At 45.2% G+C, this 22,931-nt stretch overlaps 1 protein-coding gene across 4 annotated transcripts; it reads left to right on the top strand.

The window, feature by feature from the left end:
* The first annotated feature begins 202 nt into the window (after positions 1–202).
* Positions 203–21,043, top strand: LOC109515476 (nucleoprotein TPR-like). Of its 4 annotated transcripts, XM_019869275.1 has the most exons (56): positions 203–473; positions 851–955; positions 1,135–1,199; positions 1,283–1,373; positions 1,485–1,588; positions 1,840–2,004; positions 2,479–2,571; positions 2,832–2,912; positions 3,064–3,151; positions 3,391–3,528; positions 3,826–3,920; positions 4,171–4,368; positions 4,472–4,579; positions 4,755–4,972; positions 5,358–5,524; positions 5,834–5,952; positions 6,042–6,190; positions 6,536–6,698; positions 6,869–7,003; positions 7,395–7,535; positions 7,633–7,816; positions 7,905–8,092; positions 8,171–8,311; positions 8,525–8,641; positions 9,021–9,224; positions 9,336–9,514; positions 9,646–9,793; positions 9,933–10,070; positions 10,175–10,306; positions 10,816–10,946; positions 11,693–11,903; positions 11,984–12,115; positions 12,571–12,684; positions 13,113–13,196; positions 13,906–14,097; positions 14,250–14,288; positions 14,557–14,748; positions 14,906–15,017; positions 15,122–15,306; positions 15,433–15,503; positions 16,076–16,275; positions 16,436–16,642; positions 16,784–16,899; positions 17,264–17,335; positions 17,556–17,610; positions 17,692–17,819; positions 17,891–18,089; positions 18,165–18,364; positions 18,694–18,765; positions 19,122–19,213; positions 19,296–19,408; positions 19,795–19,893; positions 19,983–20,121; positions 20,196–20,323; positions 20,459–20,572; positions 20,712–21,043. In XM_019869275.1, exons 1-56 carry the CDS (start codon positions 323–325, stop codon positions 20,759–20,761), a joined length of 7,452 nt encoding a protein of 2,483 aa, XP_019724834.1. In that variant the 5' UTR covers positions 203–322; the 3' UTR covers positions 20,762–21,043. The 4 variants fall into 4 exon arrangements, with proteins under 4 accessions (XP_019724834.1, XP_019724833.1, XP_019724831.1 ...); XM_019869274.1 differs by having other exon boundaries at positions 17,556–17,819; positions 20,013–20,121; XM_019869272.1 differs by having other exon boundaries at positions 17,556–17,819.
* The last annotated feature ends 1,888 nt before the right edge of the window (positions 21,044–22,931 follow it).

The following is a 22,931-nucleotide window of genomic DNA, read 5'->3' as shown; positions in this document are numbered from 1 at the left end:
TTTTAGTTTTCAAAATAAAAGAAGTACAACGAGTAAAATAACATTTTCCCCACACCATATTGCCGCAATTAGGTGAAGATTATTTGGTCAAAATAATAGTTTTTAAACAATAGACAGTTAAAAGAACTAGAAAACAACAGACTGCGTTGCATTCGATTCTCAGAGGGTATCTTTGCATTTCATTTGAAGTGCAAAGTTGACTTCCTGATGTTGCGTGTGAGAAAATTGAAAGCTTACCAGTACTTTTCTTGAGTAGCTACAGCAAGGTATGCATTCCGGGCAACTTTAATGCATTTTTAAACGTTTTGCCTGCTGGTCGGAGATGGCGGCCGCCCTGTTGCAAGTTCTGGAGCGAGCGGAGTTGAATAAGCTCACTAAAGGTGTCCAAAATAAGCTGGAGAAGTTTGTAACGGAGCTTCAAAATGCTAACGAGGCTCTCAGGACCCAACAGGAGAGATTCAAAGCGGACAGTGGTACGTAGCTCAATTTAGTTGGAATAGTTTCTTGAAGTTTGTAAACTGCCGTGGATTCACTTAGTGGAGGCACTACATACACTATATAAAATCCGTCTTCTGATGAATTTGGGAATACAATGTGTTGCACATGATGCTACCATCACCGGCTAACGAAAGCGACATGGCTAACTTTGGCGACAGGCATCTTTTATCAGAAGCTGTTTCAATTCGGCATAGTAAAGTCCTTCCTGTGTGTATATGACAACATGGAGTATATTTAGTTGCATCAACTATAGTGATGCTTTTAGTAAACGGATTCATCAGTATTTGTGCCACCGAGAAACTGATTTGTGACTTTGCACTTGTGGTTTCATGTTCATTGTGTTCCCCTACAGAACAGCAGTACTTTGACATCGATAAGAAACTTGGGGAGAGTCAAGAACAGATCTTGTCTGCCACGCGAGACCTGCAGACACTCAAGGAGGAAAATAAAAAACTAAGTGGGTTTTCACTCATACGCTGAGATGTACTTGGGATGTTTTACTTTGTTTCAATTTAACACTGATAGCTGGATGTATAATCGGTCCATTGTGACACTCATCACAACAAGAGTGCCCAAATGTTAACTTTTACATTATGCTATTTATAGGATGTTGTTTGTTTGTTTTTCTTTGCACAGATGAAGAGTTGAGTGCTCTGAAGGGAATTGACGGAGACACTCCTGAGGATGAAACTCAGCAGCAGGTATGGGTCAATAATATTTAAAGTTGTATAAAATATGTGACGCGATGACAAAAATGTGTCTGTCTGCGTGTATCGGAATGCAGCAGTACAAGTCAAAGTATGAGATTGAGGCGGAAAAAAAGGAACTGGCGCGGCTTCTGGAGAAGAGAACGCAAGAGGTGGAGAACCTGACTGGTATGCTTGCTCACATCACAAACCAGGGTCCAGTGGGTGAAGGGCCATTGCTGCACATATGCCTAATTGGATGGTTTTCAGTTTTTTTGCTTGTAATTTTGTGCATTTTAGAAGATGTAAAGCGCCTGAATGAGAAACTGATGGAGACCAACAAAGTCAAGTTGGAGTTGCAGTTGAAACTGGATGAGATCCAATCCTCTGAGGCCTCTGTGCAGGTATACAATGAAACAATCTTTCATCAGAACGGAAGGCAGTGAAGGAGTGCTTTAACATGCTGACTTGACTGTTATCACTTGAGCCGTCAACAAAAGCGCTCTTGATTGTGAGTGAAAATATGAAACCTAGAAACCTTTGGTTTAAACTGTAATAATGGGAATGTCCACCCTGTTATTCTTATCATGTGCCAGGTAATCATAACATGTTGCTTTAATGCTCAAATATCTCCTGGTTGTGCATGTTCCTGTAGCACCGGGAGAAGCGCATGGAGCAGGAAAAAGAACTGCTGGATCAGAAAATTGAGTGGTTATCTGCGGAACTGAAGACCAAAACTGAGGAACTGCTGAGCAGTAACAGAGAGACGGGCAAAGAGATTCTAGAGCTGCGGGGTAGCCTGAAAAGCGAGACTGAGCAGGTAACACACAAACGCTGGAGTTAAATGCAGAAAGTGAGTCTACTGTGTAAAACGGGGGTAGCCACGATGAGGATTTGAAATTGGAATAAATCTAAATAAATATGCCTTTATTTTGTTTGTCACTTGTCCAAGTCCAGCCAACACGATACATAAGATTTTAAAAATGGCTATATAATTATTTAGTATGTCAAACAAGTAGGACTTGACTTCCACGACCATGCCATGAGGGTTTATGAAAGACACCGACAAATCTCTTCTCTACTAAAATCCATAATATCCACGTTTTTAAATAGCCACCATTTTGTTTTGTTTTTTCCACACAATGCTGTTGCAATTGCTCTTGCTAAAAATTGTCATAAGCCAAGGTAAAAAAAAAAAAATAAATAAAAAAGGCCGGGGGGGGGGGGGTTTTTGAAGCACATGATTCTATACATGGTGTAGCATTTATACTATTGATTGTGTTTTTGTCAATAGGTGACCAGATTGGAAAGTCAACTCGGTTCTCTGAAGCAGTCCAATGAAAACCAGCATGAACGAGCCGAAGACCTCAATAACAAACTGAAACAGGTAGGTAAACAAATCGATACGTCAGCATGGTCCTTGAACCCGACATGTAAAGTATAGTACGTTCGTTTTTGTAGGTAAGGGCTACTGAAAAAGCTCTGACTGTTTACTGCTGTTATCTCAACCTGAGAGTTTGGGTTTACATTTGCCTCAGTGAAAAAAATAATCGACATAGTCGGAAAATACGGTACATGATAAATAATGAGCTATGTGTTGGAAATGTGAAATGGGACCCAGTTTTCTTACTTTCTGTTCAACTCTAGGCTAAGGACGAACTGAGTGCCATGGAGGAGAAATACCGGAATGAGCTCAATGCCCATATCAAGTTGTCTTCTCTCTACAAGGTGTGAGATCTTGTAGAATCAACAAATGTGTACTCTTTGCTCATCTTTTCGAGGCACTTGTCCTTCTTAGTTACTAGTCTTGGATGTAATCACAATTAAGTTTTTCCTCTTCATATATGAAAACGTTTTTTAAACGCATCCCATTTTGCAGGGTGTAGCAGCAGAGATGGAAACTAAGAATCAAGAACTGAACAGAGCAGTAGAAGAACTCGGCAAATTGGTTAAAAACACTGCTGAAGGTTTGATTCCATTTGAGACATTTTATGCTTTTTTTTTTTTTGCTGATTATTTTTTACTGGAACTTGATTGACCTCTCATCTCATCTGAATATCTAGTGTGCGGAACCTTTTGTTTCTTCTGAAATGAAAGTTTCATGTCCACTTCAAGGCATTTGAAGTACCTCCGCTGGAAAATGTGAAAAACCTGCATGTTTGTTGCTCAATCCCTCGACGTCCTCTCTCTTACTGTGTCCCGATAGCTAACAAAATGCTGGAAAAGAAGGTGTCTGATGCGGATGAGCAAAAGGCCCATTTGGAGGCGGAGCTTCAAGAGAAGATCAAGAAAATGGAGAAAGAGTTGGAAAATTCTGTGACGAAGGCCTCCGGCAAATACTGTTGTAAGAAAAGAGCACCACTTTCTTTTCGTTCTTTTATGGAGATTTTTGTTTGCCTGTGGAAAGGTTCCCATGCTGTTTTCTAATTTGGATCTATTGTCTGGTTAAAAAAAAAAAAAAAACTCCAATTGAATAGTCGTACATTAGTTCATATATATTGCTAATGTATTTTTTTAGCCCACATTATTGCAAAATTGCCGGGATATAAAGGGTGGACATAAAGTTTGGGAGTCACTGCTTTCTCGTCAATGTAGTCTTTCTTGCCCATTGTTCTAAAATGTGTCGAATGTTTTCCTTGAGGTGCGCCCTCACTGACTGAGGAGCAGCTGGAGTCCATGTGTCCATCTGCAGCCGCCATTGCTGCCATCGTCAAGCCTGGAATGAAGTTCTTTGACGTAAGTTGAACAACAAGCCTGTCTTGAACCACCTTTTGAGTTTCCATATAGGCTTCTGTGAGATACGTTGTTTTATGTTTGACGTACGTCATCATTCATTCTAGGAAATGATGGGCAAAAAAATGGAAATGCAATCTCATTGATTGTCGTAAAATCAAAAAAACAGTCAAATGGGTGCTCAACATTGTCTTTTGCGCGCTACTGTTCCGTTGACTGATTTGCCATCTTTCTTTTGTCTGTGTGCTGTCAGCTGTATAATGCATATTCCGAGTGTGAAATTCGGCTGCAACTGGAGAAGCAGGAGACCAGAAGGGTGAACAAAGTGTTGGATGAGGTCATCCAGGAGGTGGAATCCAAAGCGCCTGTCCTCAAACGTCAGCGGGAGGAGTACGAAACCATGCAGAATTCAATGGCCTCCCTGTGGAATAAACTGGAACAGGCTCGAACGGTCTGAGACGTCGACATTCAATGCACACATCATTTCAATTCTTATGAAAATGAATAGGAATAACCGGATGTTTCCCTAAATTCAACTTGTGTGTCCGTATTAGGAGATCTACCGTTTACAGAAAGAGAAGGACGAGGCCAAGCAACAGTGTGACAATTTGGAGAAGGACAAGCTGAGGACAGAAAGACTGCTGGATGATACATCCACCCAAGTACTTTGCAAATAGCCACGTACACCAAACACCCAATTGTGTTTCAAGCAGCCAAGCGCCATTATCATAACCAACAAATAAAAAGTCACCTGTCTTGTAACACTTCATTTCTCATCCACGATTTGCATCGCTAAAATAATTTCCTCAGCGTGGTATTACTTTTCCTTCCTTCCAGGTATGTGCACTGCTAGTTGAACTTGAAGAAGCCCGAGGTCATCAGGTGACCAAAGACGATGGCACTTCCTCGAATATTTCCGGCCAGGTCACCAGGCAGCAACAGATTTCCTTCCGCAGCGTGGAGGAGCTCCAGGCGCAAAACAGAAGCCTGCTGGAAAGGCTGAGGAAGCTCGAGGAAGAGAGCACAAGGCAGCAAGCCCATGCAACATCTACACGGTAACTGTTACTACTTTTTTTTACTTTTAATGATGCATTGCTTGAAATGCCGTTACTCATAGCTGATGACATGTTAACGCTCCAAATTCCACTTTCTAGATATTTTGATTTCAAATATGAGAATTACAACTAAAATGTTCCAAATGTTAAGAACTTTGTGTCAAAAATATGACCCTGTTGTGTGACTGATGAAAGCACTCATCTCAACTCAACTGTATTTAATAAAACCAAAAGTAAATTATGCAATTGTTCCACACGCCACACATGCACTCCCACTGTCATTTAATGCCTGCTACAGTTTTTAACGCTCTACGGCTAATGAACTATCTGCTTTAAATAAATGCTCCGAAATCCATGAAACATCTGCCTGTCTGTTTCCTTGCAGTATCTCAGAGTTGGAGGCCGTTGTGGATAAACTTCAGAAGGAGGCAGAGCAGCTGAGAGACCAGCGGAACCAACAGAAGCAACTTGCAGACTCCAATGCTAGGCAGAGAGACATGTACAAAGCCCTGCTAACGCAGAGCACCGGCGGCTTGAACCTGCCCTCTCAAGGTGACATCCAGAACCCCATTTTGGACCTGTTAATGGTTTTGAATAATTTGCTATGTATCTAATATGCAATAAGGTCAGAGAATGTGGCTACGCAGGTGATTCACAAAGAAACAACAAATCACAGGTCACAGGTTTCATTGTACAGATTTGATCCTAACTTGACTGAGGTACTCGTGAATTTATGTGAGCAACACTCGCATCATAATGTTGATTGTCAACATCCAGGCACTCCAAAACAAATGAGAGAATGAATCTTCCCTGAAAAGGCATAAATCCATTTGCTTATTTTATGCATTTTCCTCGGTCCAGATTTTTCGCCCCCTGCACCCACTCGGCCGTCAGCCCCAGTAACTCGGTCAACGCCTCAGAGAGCCGCCGCCGGTGCTGACTCTGTACAAACCGCCCAGGCTAAAGCTGCATTAAAGCAGGTAAAACAAACATTCTTCTGAATTGCCGTGATCAAGTGGTGTTAAAATCAAGCATGTGTTCAACTCAATGTGGGTCTCTGCTCCTCCAGCTACATGACGCCTTCACCTTGTATAAGAAAGAGAAGGCAGAGAACGACAGAATGTTGAATGACTCTCATGACAGACTGGAGCGTCAACTGACAGAGGTTCGCTCCAGTAATGCCAGATTGACTTCTCAAGTGGAGTTCAGCAACAAGAGGTGTGAGCAAAATTGCAGTCGTGATTAATGTACATTATGAGCCATGTTCTGTTTTTGTGTGTGTGTGTTCGGCGGGGTTGGGGGGGGGTAATGGCTCCATGAATTGCTTTGTTTGCTGTCTCAAAACTCATTTGTGTTCTTTGGCTTTTGACTCAGCATGACTCCGACTTGATCTTAGTTTTACTGTCTTGTGCATTCTACCGTCTTCGTTATTAATTTATTGTTTTGTTTATTGTTGTATGTATGATATTTGCTCCATGTACAGCACGTTGTATACAGCGGTGGTTGTTTTAAAGTGCTCTAGAAATACAGTTGAGTTGAGCTGGATCGCTTTTTTTACGGTAGGTATGAGATGCTCCAAGAGACCGTCACAGCGTTTCGTAGAGAGACCTCAGCTCTCCAGGACAGGAACCAAAAAATGTCAGAGACAGTCCTACGATATGAGCACATTATTCACACTATGACCCAGGACCTGCGGCAAGTTAATGAAAAACTGGCTCTTGAGGAGGTGAGGAACAGCATTCTGCACCCAATGTTCTGCACCCAATGTTGCGTCACCAATTGATACAAACACGTTTCTGAGATATGTTCCATGCTGAAAGGGCTGCACCCAGCATGTATCCAGTTTGTTTGTCCCCTCGACTGCCATTGCACATGGAAGTGTATTTATGTCTGTAGGTGCGTGTAGAGAACTTGACTAAAGAGAGAGACATCTTAAAACAAGCAGAGAGTCGACTCAATCGAGAGAAAGAGGTCATGCTGGCAGAGCAACGTAACCAAAACCTACTACTCACCAACCTCAAGACCATACAGGTACCATCTTTCTGTTCTTCTCATGTTTCCTCTTCTTTGTTTTCCAAAAAGTGCTTTCCAGATGTCTTGAGAAAAGATATCTGGCGTTCTGTGGTCAAAAGCCATCTCTATTTTGGGGCGGGCGGTTATGACCCATGTATGCATTTGTGTCTCATTTAAACTAGCCCCGCTGTCTTGTCACTTTGAGGCAAAATTCAGAACAGCAGAATAACAACACAGAAATATTGTCAAAGATAGCCCGCTCACAAAAATTGATGTCAATTTCACACTTGATGGCAGGGCGGGCACATCAAAACCCAACCATTTGTAAACAGGCAAAAAGTCAATATTCCATATGATCCCTTCAAATTCATTTTCACTTCTGGCTGCTTCTTTCTCTCAACTGGTGCAGTTAACAATGGAACACACAGACACAGATATCCGTCACCGACTGAACAGTAAGATTGAGAATCTGGAAACAGAACTGGCCTCGATGAAGACTCGGCTGGAGCAGGAAGTAGCTCAGAGACATACCCTTGGACGCAATATGGATGCACGTAACCCTATTTGCGTTTTAATATTTAACTTGAACTAAGCTTGTGGACCTCAGTCATTTCGTCCATCTCCGTATCCTGTTTTGTTCCATCCAGGCTCAGTTGGTAGAAGCTAAAAAACAACTTCAGACTCAAAACACCCTGCAGCAGAAGACAAGAGAGTTGTTGAAGAATTCTGAGCAGCAGGTGGCGGCGCTGAAAGCTCAACTGGCTTCTGTCTCATCTGAGGGTACGAGCACTCCAGTAACCAGAGCGGCAACTCTTCGAACACCCGTCAGAGGTAACAATTTCCTCTGAGTGAAATAATGCGGTGCTCTCGTCAATGCCATGGCCCTTTTCTTGAACCATTTTCCCCTCGATATTTTCAGTGCGCTCTCCGGTTCAAACCACTCAGCAGCCCGGCCCGTCCGAGCTGGCGGAAGTCAAAAGTAATCTAAATGCTGCAGAGGAACAGAACAGCAAACTGACCGAGCAGCTAACAAATGCTAATGCCACTGTTGAGCAGTACAGGGCTGTGGTCCTGACTTTGGAAGACAGTCTGAAGAATGAGAAAGAGGTAAAATTGATGCCATTTCTTTTTGCGATCATGCGCGCGCACACATGCACATTCAGCCTTTTCTTGATGTCCTCTCAGCTACGTTTTCCTGTTGAGACGAGACTCAAGGAATCAGAAGACATCCAGAAGCAGCTGGAAAACAGAATTTTAGAGGTGGAGAAGAAAAATCAGCAAGCGCAAGAAGAGAGGAGGAAGTCTTTGGACACACTTGAGAAACAGGTAGGTCTTGTCTCTCTCTCTCTCACACACACACACACACACACACACACACACACACACACACACACACACACAGAGTATTTGTAGGAAATCAGCCTGTGTTTCTGTGTGCTTTGTTCCACACACATCCAAACCCGCCAGAAAAAAAAAAAACATAATAAATCGCTTAACCCTTTAAGAAGAAGTGCAGTATAAAGCGTTCTCCTTTTCCAGGTGAGTGACCTGCAGCGCAGTTTAAAGGCCAGCCAAGCAGAGCAGCAGGATGCCCTGGAGAGAGCCGCTCGAGCTGTCGCTCTGGAGCAGAATGCCATACAGGAGAGCCTGCTTCAGGTCAGTAGTACACACAGACACGCACAAACACTCATGCATTTCTCGTTGTGCTTGGACACACTTGACCTTTACACGCCTCGCCTCAATTCGGCCCCACCAAAGCATTGGAGGAATAGAACAGGTCAAAGGTGAGTGTGTCCTCGCAGCAGCATCTTTTACAGATACCTCATTGTGTTAATCGATTTTGATTCGTCGTTCTCCGTATTGTCCCATAGCACGCAATGCATTGGAAGAACGTTGCTTCTTTGGATTTGTCTGCGTACCCATATAACTCAATGAGACCGCTCACCCGTTTTTGACGAAATCAAGTAGACTTGTGGTCAGTTGTGCGTATCCGTTTTTTGCCGGTTTTACCCAATCAAAATTGTATTTGTCTCAGACCAAGCAAGCTGGTGAGGCTCAGGCTAAATACGAGCGAGAGCTGATGCTTCATGCCGCAGACGTGGAAGTCCTCAAGGAGTTAAAGAAAGCATTGCAACAAGAGGCGGAACGGAAGAGAGAGATTGAAGAGCAACTGAACAAGTCCAACACACTCTTAGAGGAAAAAACGACAGGCTGGACAACTTTGGAGAAGCAGCTGAAGGTCGGAGGAAGCACTAGGGAACTTTTAAGCAGAAACTAACACTAAATTTCTTCCAGTACGATGCTGGAAACAGTCGCCGTCACTCATCGGTATTCACTTGGACTCCCTCAGGATGAATTGGTTCGTCAGAGTTTGCGCGGTGAAGAGCTGGGAAGGCAGAACGCTCTCCTGCACCAACAAATGGATGAAATGGCCGCAAGGAGTCATCGACAGCAACCGCAGCAGCAGCAGCTTGACTTATCATTCAATGAGGAAGGGAAGACACTTGAACAGATCCAAGAAATACTCAGGTAATGTGGCGTAACCCACACAGCAAAAGGTGGATGAGGAAGAGGGTTTCCAAGTGACCTTTTTGTGAGTCGGATGTTGAACTTTGCTTCGTAGCAAGTGGGGGAAATTGAAACATCTATGCATGATATAGGTTTGTACGAAAAGAGAAGGAGATTGCCGTGGCCCAAGGTGAGGCCTCTGAAGGCGAAGCTCTGCGCTACAAACAGCGAATGGAACACCAAAACCGGGAACTTAAGGAGCTTCAGGAAGCTCTGAACACTGAGAGAGAGAAGCTGCAGGTAGGAATGGATGGATGGATGGATGGATGGGTCAACAAACTTTTTGGAACATCTCATCTATGATCAAGGAAGCCATTTAGTTTGAGTACTGCCTCTGAGGAGTAAATGGACACAAACACAGATCTTGTCATGCCGTCAGGCCACGACAAAGACCTTGGCTCAGAAAGAGGCTCAGCTGAACAACATGGGCGATGTCGGCACTCTCCAAGAGACCAACAAGTTGCTGAAAATGGACCGAGAGCAATTGGAACAGGAGCTACAGCAAGCACAGGCAAAAGTAAGTCCTCTTTGTGCGTGCGTGCGTATATGAGTTTTATTGCCCGTCTTGATTTCCGTTCGGCCTCATTCTGACTCGTCGTCCTTTGTTCTTCTGTCAACCAGGTGAAGAAGCTGGAGTCCAACATTAGCCCCCTCAATGAGTCATTGTATCATCTCTCTGACAGAAACGGTTCCCTGCAGGCTGACAAAAGGTTGTTAGAGGAAGACATAAAACACTTGAAAGCCAAAGTACAGGTAGGTCTTGACACTGTCGCGTAAACTTATTTCCTGGATTCCTATTAATGGTCTCTCATTGGATTCACCAATCGAATGACTTGCTGTGAAATCCGGGCCTGCTTAATTGAACACAAAGCTGGCACAGTCGCAGAAAGCCACGATGACTTTTTCTGTTGTATGAATCGTAACTGGTAGCTTCACAGATTGATTGTGCCCCTTCTGCCATGCAATGCAATGTTCTTCCTACCACTCTGCGTTGCTACCATCGATAGATGAACAAAGATTTTGTGATTTAAGACATAATCATCTTCTAACAAGATCAATTGGATCATTTTTTCAGAGCACCGCCGATAATCTTTGACCGCCACCACACTCTAGTTTGGAATCACTGACAAGCTATTATTGGTACATACAAAGCGGCGTTCCGGCCACACTCAATCTGTACTTAGTGAAGCCTCTGCTCTTCATGTCCTTGCCCAGAACAATGTACTTTTAAAAAGGCATTTTCTTCCACTCCTTGTCCACAGCAACTTGTTAGCCAGCAGAAAGATGGCGACGTTCAGGAAAAACAAAAAGTCACCGCTGAGAGAGAAGCACAGCAGAGGCGTATCTCCCAGCTGGTAGAGGAGACAGCCAAGCTGAAGACTGAGCTGGCCAGGTAAAAACAACAACAACAAAAAAACGCTAGAAACATCAGACCATTCATTGTCAGGATACCAAAAAATCAAAATGCAAAACACATTCAAAGCACAAGCAGGATCAAACCTAATAAATACAAATCAGCATTTGGAATTTGTGAAGAATTAAGAGTCAATGCTTGCACTCTGCCAAATGCAGATCACTCTGATCGGTTATTTGCAAGTCCGCCCGGCAGAAAGCCTGCGCTGGCCAATGATGTTAACGCTGCGGCAAACCCAATCGGTCAACGTATAGAACGCCCATTCCATAGGAGCCCGATGTGCTCGTTTTTTAGTTTCATTTGGTCTCCCTGTGCTATAAAGAGAATTACAAGTAACCGAGGGCTTTGCATTGTGCTTTCTGTTTTATCTTTCCCATGTGTGTAAATTCATTTGAGTAATATTTATTGGAAAATATAATTTCTGATATTTACAAAAAAAAAACATCTTATTGATACAAATATAAAATCAATGGCAGCGATCGCCCACCAGAGTCGAAACATTACACCCCACACAATATAGTTGAAAAATCCTCATTACATGTTAACCTTCCCATCTATGTTTGCAAATGTCTTTTTTTCTTTTTAAAATGTCAAAAGCAATTTTTAAAAAGTAACTTAAAAGTAATGAATATCCTATTACTCCACACACCGATGTTAATATTGTGAAGAAACGTATTACTTTGAAATGCAAGTAACCAGTATGATGAAATATGTCCTGATCCCAGATCCAGCACCAGCACGAACTCGGCGCAGTCTCAAGCGAAAAGCCTGAGAGAGTCTGTGACCCGCCTAACAGCAGAGAGGGACGCACTGAAGAAAGAAGTGGGAACAAAAAACAATGACATTCTTGAGAAAAACAAGACCATCACGCAGGTGAAAAAGATCGGGCGCCGCTACAAGACCCAGTATGAAGAGCTCAAAGCCCAGCACGATAAGGTGGGCTTGCAGTTTGTCACGTTGGTTTTTAATGTCGTCGTCGACGGCTGCGGTAAGACCTGCTCTATTCTATTTCCCAGCTGGTCGAGGAGACTTCGGCTAAAACGCAAGGCGAAACAAGTCCGGTGCAGCAGCAGGAGCTCACGAAAAGTCAAGAGGAACTCAACAAGGTCAAAGAGGAGCTGGCCGCATTGAAAGAGTCCATGCAGGAAGTAAGCACCATGCTGCCGCCGCGAGAGAGGATATGCGCTCGTTTGAAGGAATAACAACATGCAAACTGTAGAATTGTATGATTTCAACAGCGTTAAATTAACCGGCCCTTATCTAAGTGCAAAGCCTCGAATCATTGTGCAAACCATGATTCAATAAAGGTGAGATGAGGCTCCGTGCAGAGCGTTATGAAATAAATGACAGCTGATGGCATTTTATGGTGGGTTGTTAGCCAGGAACTATGATAAAGTGAATCTTTGTACGTTGCCGAAGTTTAGCCCGAGTTGTTTGCCGCAATGATGAGCATTTGGGGGGTCTTTTTTCTATTCACGACTGGGTTTGGTTCATAGACCCTTAAACAAGTGTGAAGTTTTTCCAGAGTATATAAAGTACGGATCTTTAATGCTGATGAAGCCGGAGTGTGGGCATGCGAGTCAAATTGGATTCCTTTTTCCAGGCCAAAAACTCCGAGCAGGAGCTTCAGAATACCCAAAAGGAAAACCAACAGACCAAGGAAAAGTTACAGGAGATCCAAAACCAGTTGACGCTGAACCAGAATCAGCTAACACAGGTATTGTAACCACAAACTTATTTTTGGTTTGAGCGGGAGGTGCAATCTGTATGTTCAGACAAGTACAGAGGGTCTGTTTTGTTTGTTTTTGTTTTGTTTGTTTTTTAAATACAGTGGCTTGCAAAAGTATTCGGTCCCCTTGAACTTTTTAATCTTTTGTCACATTTCAGGCTTCAAATACAATGGTATAAAATGTCTTTTTTTTTTTGTGCAGACTTAGCACCAACTTTGACAGAGTTCTGAAGTGGAATGATATTCACGCTATATTTTAAACTTCTTTTCCAAAAAAAAAAAGAAAAGTGGGGTGTGCAAAACTATAACACTGTATTTACATAGCTCTCCGTCAAAGCGGGCAAGACCACCTTTTTAGTCTTCTGACTTTAAATAAGCATCATGAACCATTTCCATTGTTATTTTTGTTTCGGTAGACTCAAGCCCAGTTGTCTCAAACCCAGACACAGTTGCAGCAGAGTCAGAAAGAGCTTCAACAAGCAAAGACCCTCACGCAGCAGGTACAGTAAGCGGCGCTTCCCTACAACACCGGCTGTCATATTCCCTCAAAAATGGGACGCTTTTAGGAGGGTTGACGCATAGCTGGTTTTACATGGAGACTTGTTTGTCCTTTTGATTGAAATCATTCCGACCGGAGAGATCTGGTCAACCGGTTTACGTGTGACGCGATCTATTTCTGCCAGTTGCGGGTACCGGCACATTAGTCGGCACAGCCGCGTGATACCCAGAGCGGTGTAAAGATCATGGCATGTATCAAGATAGAGTTCCGTCATGCGTTTAGCGCAGGAGTTGTGATTGTTTTAACAATTTTATGAAGGCAACAGATGGATTGAAAACAATTTACAAGTAGTTTAAAACACGTCGTCCCAGCGCAGACGCATCAAAATGACGCCGCCGCTACGCATTTACATCAAGGCAGAGCATGCGCGGACCGAACGCAGCCTGGCCATTCCGATGAAACCGTCTCCATGACGTTTTGTCCGGATCGGCAAAGGAATACGCCTCCCCTGTGAACACGAATGAAATTGCATTTGGATATGGTCTTTTTGTTCCGATTGAGTTGTTTATATGCAGTATTTTCATTTCGTTTGGTCACTCGGTTTCATTCGAATCGGAATACAAGACTCCACGTAAACCCCGGCGAGTGCTACTGAGTTTCCTCAACATGAATCCACAGTAGTCATCCCGGACTATCGGTCTCGATTGCAGACACAGAACCAACTGAAATCGGCTCAATGTCAGGCTCAGGCCCGTCAAAGCCAGATTCAGCGGATCCAGAAGGAGCTCCTTCAGACTAAAGACTCTCTGCAGCAAAACCTTACCAGTCATAAAAAACTCCAGGAGACCCACCAGCAGGAGATAAACAATCTTAAAAGCTCTTTGAACCAAGCAGAGAGTCAGGTGAGTGACTGTGTTCCCCTCGGTTTATATTGTCCACTAGCATAGCGGCCCCTAACCACTGGGCCCCTAACCACTGGGCTGCGCGCATATTAAAAAAAAAACAAACAAACAAACAAAATAAAAATGTTTTGTGTCTGCTTGCTTCTCCATAGGTGTCTCAGCTGCAAGGCCAGGTGGACACTCTGCATAAGGTAAGGCATATTCTACACCAGTGGTCCCCCAATCACCAGGCCGTGGCTCAGTCCAAAGCAGCCAGTCCGAACGGATGAAAGACTAAAAAAATGACAATACTTCCAGTTCATCTATTATTCGAGGCTGAAAAATATGTTATTATTTATATTAAAATTTTAGTTTCCGACCTGCGGGAATTCTGATCTTGTATGAAAAAAGTTTGTGGGCCATTGTTGGAAGAAGATTCTGCCGTGCTTAAAATCTAAAATTTCCGACTTTGTTTGTCAGATGCTGTCTGCTGAACAAGCAGAAACCAAGCGCCTTCAAGAACAGCTACAGGAAGTCAAGCAAGCCAATGAAGCTCTCAAAGCGGCGCAGACGATTCCGGACCAGAACCTGTCGATCCACGCCAGTGATGATCATCCCGCAACGGACGCAAATCAGCCATTCCAAGTGGAGCTTGAACGACTCCGACAGGAGGTGTGTTTTTGGCTGTCGTTTGAAAGTCGTCAACTGAATGCGATTGAGCCCAATGATCTCTAACGTCTCGATGTGCTTAAAAAAACAAAACAAAACAAAACACATATCCATTTCAATAACAGAGTGTTTGGAGTAATTTGTAATGCTTGGCTTGCAGCTGTCTGTAAGCAAGAACAAGGAAGAGAAGCTCAGACAGCAGATGGCTGACAAAGAGGAGAAGACTAAGAAGGCCTTTGTCGGAGCCAAGACGAAAATCAACCAGCTGAATTGTAGGTTCCAACTGTGCACTCAAACGTAATACTGTATCCTAAGCTGCAATATACCGGTACACTTTTTAATTGTTTTTCTTACACCCATGGCGCTTTTTATTCAGCTGCAAAAGAGAATCTGAGCAAAGAGGTTGAAGACCTCAAGCAGTGTAAGGAGGAACTGGAGGTGAGGATGAACGCCATGAAGTCACAGTATGAAGGAAGACTTCTGCGGCTTGACCGAGAACTGCGGGAGACTCAAACTCACTCCGAGCCCAGAGAGGAATCTCAGGACCAGACTGGGTCGAAGGTAATCCAACCTGAACGTTTCACAAGCATGCACGTGTCGCCGGTCTTTTAAATTATGAAACGCAGCAATCATCACGTCGGCGTCATCGGCTCTTGAGTTGTCATTTCAAGTTGCCTCTTTACTTAGGTGGGTGATCAGAACAGATCTGGAGACCAGAGACAGCTCTCTTTGAAGAGTCCAGCCCAGGACCGGAGCAGGTGGGTGACTTCTGGATTCATTGCACAGCGGCACCTGGTGTTGTGTTTCAGCTTGACCAATATGACCTTTCCAAGCCTCCGGGATCAAAACAAATGACCGATCGCCAACCTCCCATGTGTTCCTACAGTCCTTCTACGTGGACTGTTACAAATAATACCAATAGTTGTTTCCAGAGTCATTCAGGCATAAAAATCAGGCAACCGCTGTCATGTTAATGCACGAAATGACAAACACACTCTTTGAGTGAGTACGGAATGAAAGTTGTCATCCGTGCAGGTCATTTTTTTAAATCAACGTAAAATCAGTCACACACTCCCTTGTCTAAAAAGGTACAATGTAAACTTGTGGGCTAATTCTCTGTTGTTTAATATTTGCGCTCAATCTTATTGTCTGTGCCGCATCTTTCCCGCGTTAACTTGTTCACGTGGCGGCCGCTGGCTTCTGGTCACGTCTTTTTTCTTTTTTTTTTCCACTTTTTTGGGACCGAGTGGGCACTGCAGTTTCTCAGGTATTCGAATCAACAAAATGGTTTTCTAAACCCTTTAAATATCGTCCCATATTTGGCGAACAGCTCGAGCCTGTCCGAACCGCCGACTGCCAATATCCGCCCCACCCCAAGTGCTCCATCTCCGAGCAACAAACCGAGCCCTTCACCTGGCAGCAAGTCAACGCCCCGTGCCAGTATCAGACCTATGGTTACCCCAGCAACCGTCCCCATGCCAACGCCCACCGCCACTGTTATGCCAACCACACAGACCGAGAGCCAAGAGGGTAAGAATTATTATTTTTTTTAAATACTACTACTAGTAGTAGACATTTCCTTGGACCCGTAACCTGTAACCGATGGATAAACGACGGTCCTCCACCGACGTGCAAGTGGAACCGAAGAGTGCTGAGGTCTCAAGTATTCGCAATGCTTCTGTTTGTTTAGTGTTGATGACTACGGGAGCCGCTGCCCACACGGTCATCTCCAGTCTTAGCGCACCCGCATCCATAACGCAACCGAGCGGCGCGCAGGCCACGGCATTTGTCCAGCCCACTCAGCAGCAGCAGCAGCAGCAGCAAGCGGCGTCTCAGGATGTAGGCAGCAGCGTAGATACAGAACGGCCGTCGACATCCTCTGCCGTCGTCGGAGCACGTAAGCCGCAGTGCGATGCCTCCAAGCGTCCTCAAAACTTCGCCTGCAAAGTGGCCCGCTGTTGCGCCGTCGTACCGAAGCGCAGCAGCAGTTCTATAAAAGCCCCGTAATGGCGCGCAATGATTTTCTGTTTGACCACAGCGAGTTCAAAGCGAAGTAGAGAGGACGATCTCGAGGAAGACGACATCAAACCAGAGAGTTCTCAGGCCCCTTCGACCGCCAAAAAGCTCCGACTGAGACAAACTCTTGGCCTGCAGGTAAATGCAGACGTCCCGATTGCCTCCTTGAATTTTTTTGCCATCCAAATGTCAAAAAGTGCTGCGTTACGCTCGAGTCCTGGCCAAACCTTTGGTCGATGTCTCATAGTTTGTCTTCCATAAGCAGCTCGGTTTCCGATTTCATTTTTGTGATTCGAATTGTTTCGAGAATGTCCTACCTAATGAGCCAAGCCAACATTTTAACATTAACATTGTAATGGTTACATTGGTTTAACATGTGAAAAGAATCGTAAAAATTGCTGACGCAGCAAATACAGTACTGTACTGTGAAAATCAAACCAGGGCATTTACAAGTGTTTTTTTTTTTTTGCTGTCCTTTAACTTTGAATTAACACTGCCGCAGATGGAAGGTGATGAGGAGATCGAAGATCTACGGGATGAAGGTGAAAGACAAGATTCACCCGACAACAGTCAGGTCAGTTGACAATGTTTTCAAAGAAAGAATTCCTTCCAGAGTTCCCGAATGTTTCAACTCCAGCTGTGACCCGACACATTTCCGACTACCTTTGTTTCCTCCGACTTGGGTGTCGCATTCTGTTCCGGTAGCAGTGTGAATTTCCCGCCGAGCCCGATTATTTTCGTGCTTGATTAGATGTGATGGGCTAATCACAAGGTTTGCACTATTTGCTGTGTAGGAGCTTCCAGAAGATTTTCCTGTCATCCCCGAAGATGACGACATAGAGGCGGAAGGCATGTCCCAGTCGGTCCCTTCAGATCGGACGTCCCCTCAGGAGTCAGGTCTGACTCGTGAAGTGATTGTTATCGACACAGACAGCGAAAGCCGTGAGAGCAGAGGAGAGAAACCGGAGACCACGGGTGCGTGTGAGGAAGAGGAGGAGGAGGAGGAGGAGGGTGAAGAAGAAGAAGGGGAGGAGGAAGAGGAGGAGGAGGAAGAGGAGGTGCACCCCTTTTTTTTCCTTATTGTCCAAACATATCCAGATCTGTTCTCAAAGCGCTACTTCACTTTTAGTATAAGGCGGAGGGGGCAGAGGAGGAAGAAGATGATGATGACGAGGAGGATGGCGATGATGCAAGTAGCGCTGCTATGAAGAGAGAAGAGGAAAGCAGCGAGGAAGATGGGAATGCCGAAGAAGACGGACAGCAGCCCTCCGTTCCCACCGGCGCTGAGGAGGATCATTCCCAGGGTGCCCCTGAGCCGTCCCGCGGCAGTGAGCGACGTTAAAAAGGGTTTTGCTTTGCTCCTTCCTCTTGCATTCCCTAAATGCGTCGGTCATCTCCTCCAGGTGACGCCGGCAGCACCGGCGAGTCGGAAGCCCAGAAGGAGGCCGTGCACGTCCCCCCGACGTCCTCCCCGTCCACGCCCTCACCTTCCACTTCTTCCCTTACGCTCCGCCTACCCCAACCCCGAAGGCCCCCGCACTCCCTCCCCCCACGACTGTACATCCAACCCCCAGCTTCAGAGCTCGGGCCCCCCCATACGCAGGTAAACTTAAAACCTCATCGGCATAGCAGGTGTCGCACCGTAGCATAGCACACCGTGCGATACGAATGAACGCCACTCGACCGTCCCGTAGAGTTTGGGTGCTCTGCGGCTCATTTTGGATTGGACAGTTCCTTTTAAACCGAGTGCCGCTTTCTTAGTGGGTGTGGCCTGGCGGGCAAGGGGCCCCACATACACGCTCCCCAACAAAAAATGCATTTTAAGTCGGGACAAAACATGTGCATGCTCTTAGGAACCATCAAGTAAGAAGCACATAGAGTAAACGGTGAGGTTTATTTTGCATCTTTGTGTGTGTGCTATCCACTATCCAGAGACAGTCCTCCCAACTCCGACGACCATCAGTAGGTCGAGGACCACAGCTGACGCCAGGGATAGGCAGCATGGTAAGACGTCTTCGTCGCTGGACTGTCTGGAGCGTTACGAAGCTTTTTGTTGTCACGTCTGTATTGGCTGCCATGTTCTGACGCTCCGCACCGGTAAGCCAAAGTAGATGGGAGGATGTTCACCAAATGCCTCCACTGGCTGCTACCGTTTTGCAGATTTTCATGACTGGGGCAAACAATGAGGACTGTAAAATGTGGCCCAAAATGGCTCCATCAGTCAATGTGCCACTGCACTCCCATTGAAAGAGGGTTGTTTTTGTTTGTTTTTTTGTCGACCTCGTAAAACAGAAGGACATCGTGTTCGCAAAGTCTAAACTTCGCGCCGTGATGCTTTAACGTGTGCTTTTGTGTTTCAGCAACATTTCTTTGACGATGATGACAGGATGGTTCCAAGTACTCCGACTCTGGTCGTGCCCCACCGTACTGACGGCTTTGCTGAAGCTATCCAGTAAGCAGAGCTCGGCACCATTTCTTGGCGGAATAGCGCTCGGATCCCCGCGTTGATCGCCCGTGTCGTTCTGTCACCTCAGTTCTCCTCAGGTTGCAGGTCTGTCCACCAGGTTTAGATTTGGACCTCCTGAAGACCTGCTCCCTCAGACTTCGGCATCGCATTCGGACCTGGGGCAGCTGGCCTCTCAAGGAGGTAGCGCGCAACAAATGACACCTGCCCAAAATATAACTCCAGTCCATTGCTTGTGGTGCACTTCTCCGCCCGGTCAGCGCACAAGGTTCACCAAAACGTTTCTTGTGCACTCCAAATACGCTTTTGTGCTCCAAATGTCCTTTTCTGAGCTTGTAATTGGAGTGCAAGTTTAATGTTAGACTGTCGCCTCTTCTGACTTGAAAACGACCTACGTCGACTCATGAGCAGTTCATACATTACTGCGAGCCATAAGTGAAGAGAGGACGTCACATGGTACATGAAGCACAAAAAAAAGCAACCAAACTAAGGACTCGTGGAGCAACCTGACAAACGCCTCAACTGATTTGCAACCAGGGAAGCACACTAAGCCGCCATTGCGTGATTAGGTCTGGGCATGTACGAGTCCCCGCTGTTCCTGGCTGCTCATGATGAGGACGGAGGAGGAAGAAGTGTCCCCACGACCCCTTTGCAGGTGGCTGCACCTGGTGAGGGACACGCGCACGTACGCATGCGCGCATTTATCGCGGCCCGTCGAAAGAACGACTTGACGTTGTATCTTCACTTTGTGCGCCAGTGACGGTCTTTACGGAGTCTCTGCCCTCAGACAGTGGCGACAACATGGCGTCCCAGTCTGTTCCCATGGTAACTGCCTCGACTGGGATGTCCACACCGGGCGACGATGGAGACGAGGTGTTCATGGAACAAGAAGAAGGGTGAGCTACTTTTAGGGAATTTGTGAGTGCGCCTCATATCTATAACTGCTCTTTATCGTCTTTGCCTCTTTCAGTCCACCCGCCGAGGCTTCTTTGGACAGCCGCGCCGACATGGAGACTGCGGGACAGCAAAGTGAAGATGCGTCACTTCCATCCACCAGTCAAGACGCCGATTCCTCCACAATTTTCAACACGTTGTGCAGTAAGATGTTTGGATAGACTCATTCGTTGTCATGAATTTCGTCCCCCTAAAAGTGAGCAGGAAGCGTGCCACCGGGTGACGGTGAACATTTGCTCAAAGGGAAACGTTGGGGACGCCCATCTGCTGTGTTTACAGACAGCAGCGGCGTCACTCAGAGGCGCGTGGTGACCACTCAACCTGTGATGAGCACCCCGCTGAGCAGAGGAAGCAGAGGAAGGGGCGAAGGACGCGTGCTGATCAGCCGCCGAGGTAAGGACATGAAATGCTTTTCACAGTTCGCATGGAATCGGGTAGCCGTTCATTTTAACCGCAATGCCGAGACATGTGCTCAACAGAAATCCATATTGCTTCTATGCTCTAAAACCTTGATTTCCCCCCTTGGCGTTAGGCACGCTTGGTCGATCAAGAGGAGGAGTGGGCAGAGGGAGCTCCATCTAAATATCAGTTCGCCTTTACCTGGACCACGCAAATACAAATCCATCATGCTGAGCAACGTATGCGTTTTTTAAAACGCTATTCACAAATACGTCAGATCACATTTGGGTTTTGTTGTTGTACAGTTTGTGGTCATGGGATGCCGGTCTCTGAGCCAGTTTTTTTTTTTTTCCCATGTGTGCGTGTGCAAATTGTTCAATGCTTTTCCAGTCATGGTGTTGTCATTTTCATCAGTCTTTTTTTCTCACTAATACCACGTTCTTATAATAAAGTGAATAAGAAGAACTGTTGTTGAACTGAATAATGCTTGGTTTTGAAGGTAGAGATGTGAGCTATTTGAAGCAAACATGTTAAGGAAGTTGGTCTTTCCAGTTGCTACCCCTTCTACCAAACGTTAAATGAGTTTTCTGCTGACGGTGAACGACATCGGTGGAGTGGCCCAACAACGCGGAGGGGCTAAGGATGGACCCGGACGATGAGCCAGCACCAGAAACTCACCAAAGAAAAAACAGCAGGGAATATACTACATGTCAATCTTAATCGGGAAGAAAAAAATGCACAATGGGTTTATTTAGTTTGGCACAGCAAAGAACACAGAAATGCTGTCGAGTGTGGAAGGATCCTACACGCTTGTATTACTCACACTCCAAACATTTTGTAAGAACAGAGCTGGTGTGATAGGGATGGAAAATCCATGTTTACTCTCATATTAAAATAATTATGAAAACATTTTGCCAAATTGCTTGTGTTTAGGATTTTTACAAAATAATCAGCACTTGGGTGTGCATATTGTGCAAATCAGGAGTGTTTACAGTATTGTTTTCAGGGTTCCCACTCTTCCACTTGCTTTTTATTTATGGATCTTTTAAGGACTTTTGAGGGCTAATTTAGCCACTTTTTAAGGACTTCTTCTCCATTCGCAGGGGATTCATGGTGGATTGAATGAACGGAAAGCCACATTTCACTGAGCTGGTGTTCAAATCATTGTTGTCATTGGAAGGGCACATCTTTATTTTTAGGGGCAATTAGCTAACCCTTTATTTGACATACTGGATGTCAAATTGGCCCGAAATGACCCGAAGTGATCACGTGATCATCATCGGAACTGATCGGAGACCGCGGGAAAAGCAGAGCGGGAACCAGGAAGCACAATTAAGAACATTTTTTCACTTTTTGATGGATTTTTATGAACTTGAAGGACCCGTGGGAAGAGTGTTCATGACCTACCTGGTAGTTGAATGGTTAGTGCGTCTGCGTTGCGCTGCAGAGGTGCGGGATTCGAATTAGGCTCTGGCCTTCCTGTGCGTTATCAAAAAAGTGCGTGACCATTCATTTTCTGATCTTCTCCTCCGCACAACTATTCATGCTCACATTCACATCTACGGACAATGTGAATTGTGACCTGACTGGTAGTCGAATGTTTATTGTGTCGGTGTTGCACTGCGGGGGTGCAGCGTTGGATTCCAGCTCCAGCCTTCCTGTGTGTTCTCAAGAACATACATGACTATCCATTTTCTGATCCTATTCGCGCTCCCACTCACACCGAAGGACAACAGAGAGGATTCATTTCGTGCGTGGTAGTCGAATGGTAAGTTTGTTGGTCCCGCGCTGCGGAGGTAAAGGGTTTGATTCCGGCCTTCCTGTGCGGTCTCAAAAATATGCACGGCCATCCATTTTCGGATCCTCTTCTCCGTGCAACTATTCGCGCTCACCCTCACACCAAGGAACAATAAACAAAACGCCTTACTCAAGATGGTCGGGGTTTTTTTTTGGCCCAAAACGCCTTACAATACAATAGTAAGGTGTTTTGGGCCAAAAAAAAACGACCCTATACATGGTATATTTTTAGCCGAAAAAAACGACCACGGATAGGAATGCGTTTTGGGCCGAAAAAAACGACCATGTACAGTAAGGCGTTTTGGGCCGAAAAAAACAACCACGTATAGAAAGGTTTTGGGCCGAAAAAAACGACCATGTATAGTAAGGCGTTTTTTGCCCAAAAAAAACGACCATGTATAGTAAGGCGTTTTTAGCCGAAAAAAAGACCATGTATAGTAAGGCGTTTTTAGCCGAAAAAAAGACCATGTATAGTAAGGCGTTTTTAGCCGAAAAAAAGACCATGTATAGTAAGGCGTTTTTAGCCCAAAAAAAAAGACCATGTATAGTAAGCCGT

Source organism: Hippocampus comes, unplaced genomic scaffold (genome assembly GCF_001891065.2).
Source record: "Hippocampus comes isolate QL1 unplaced genomic scaffold, H_comes_QL1_v1.1 scaffold117, whole genome shotgun sequence".
In the NCBI taxonomy this organism is placed as follows: domain Eukaryota; kingdom Metazoa; phylum Chordata; class Actinopteri; order Syngnathiformes; family Syngnathidae; genus Hippocampus; species Hippocampus comes.
Note: the sequence above shows the minus strand (reverse complement) of the source record. Positions and strands in the feature narration are given on the sequence as shown.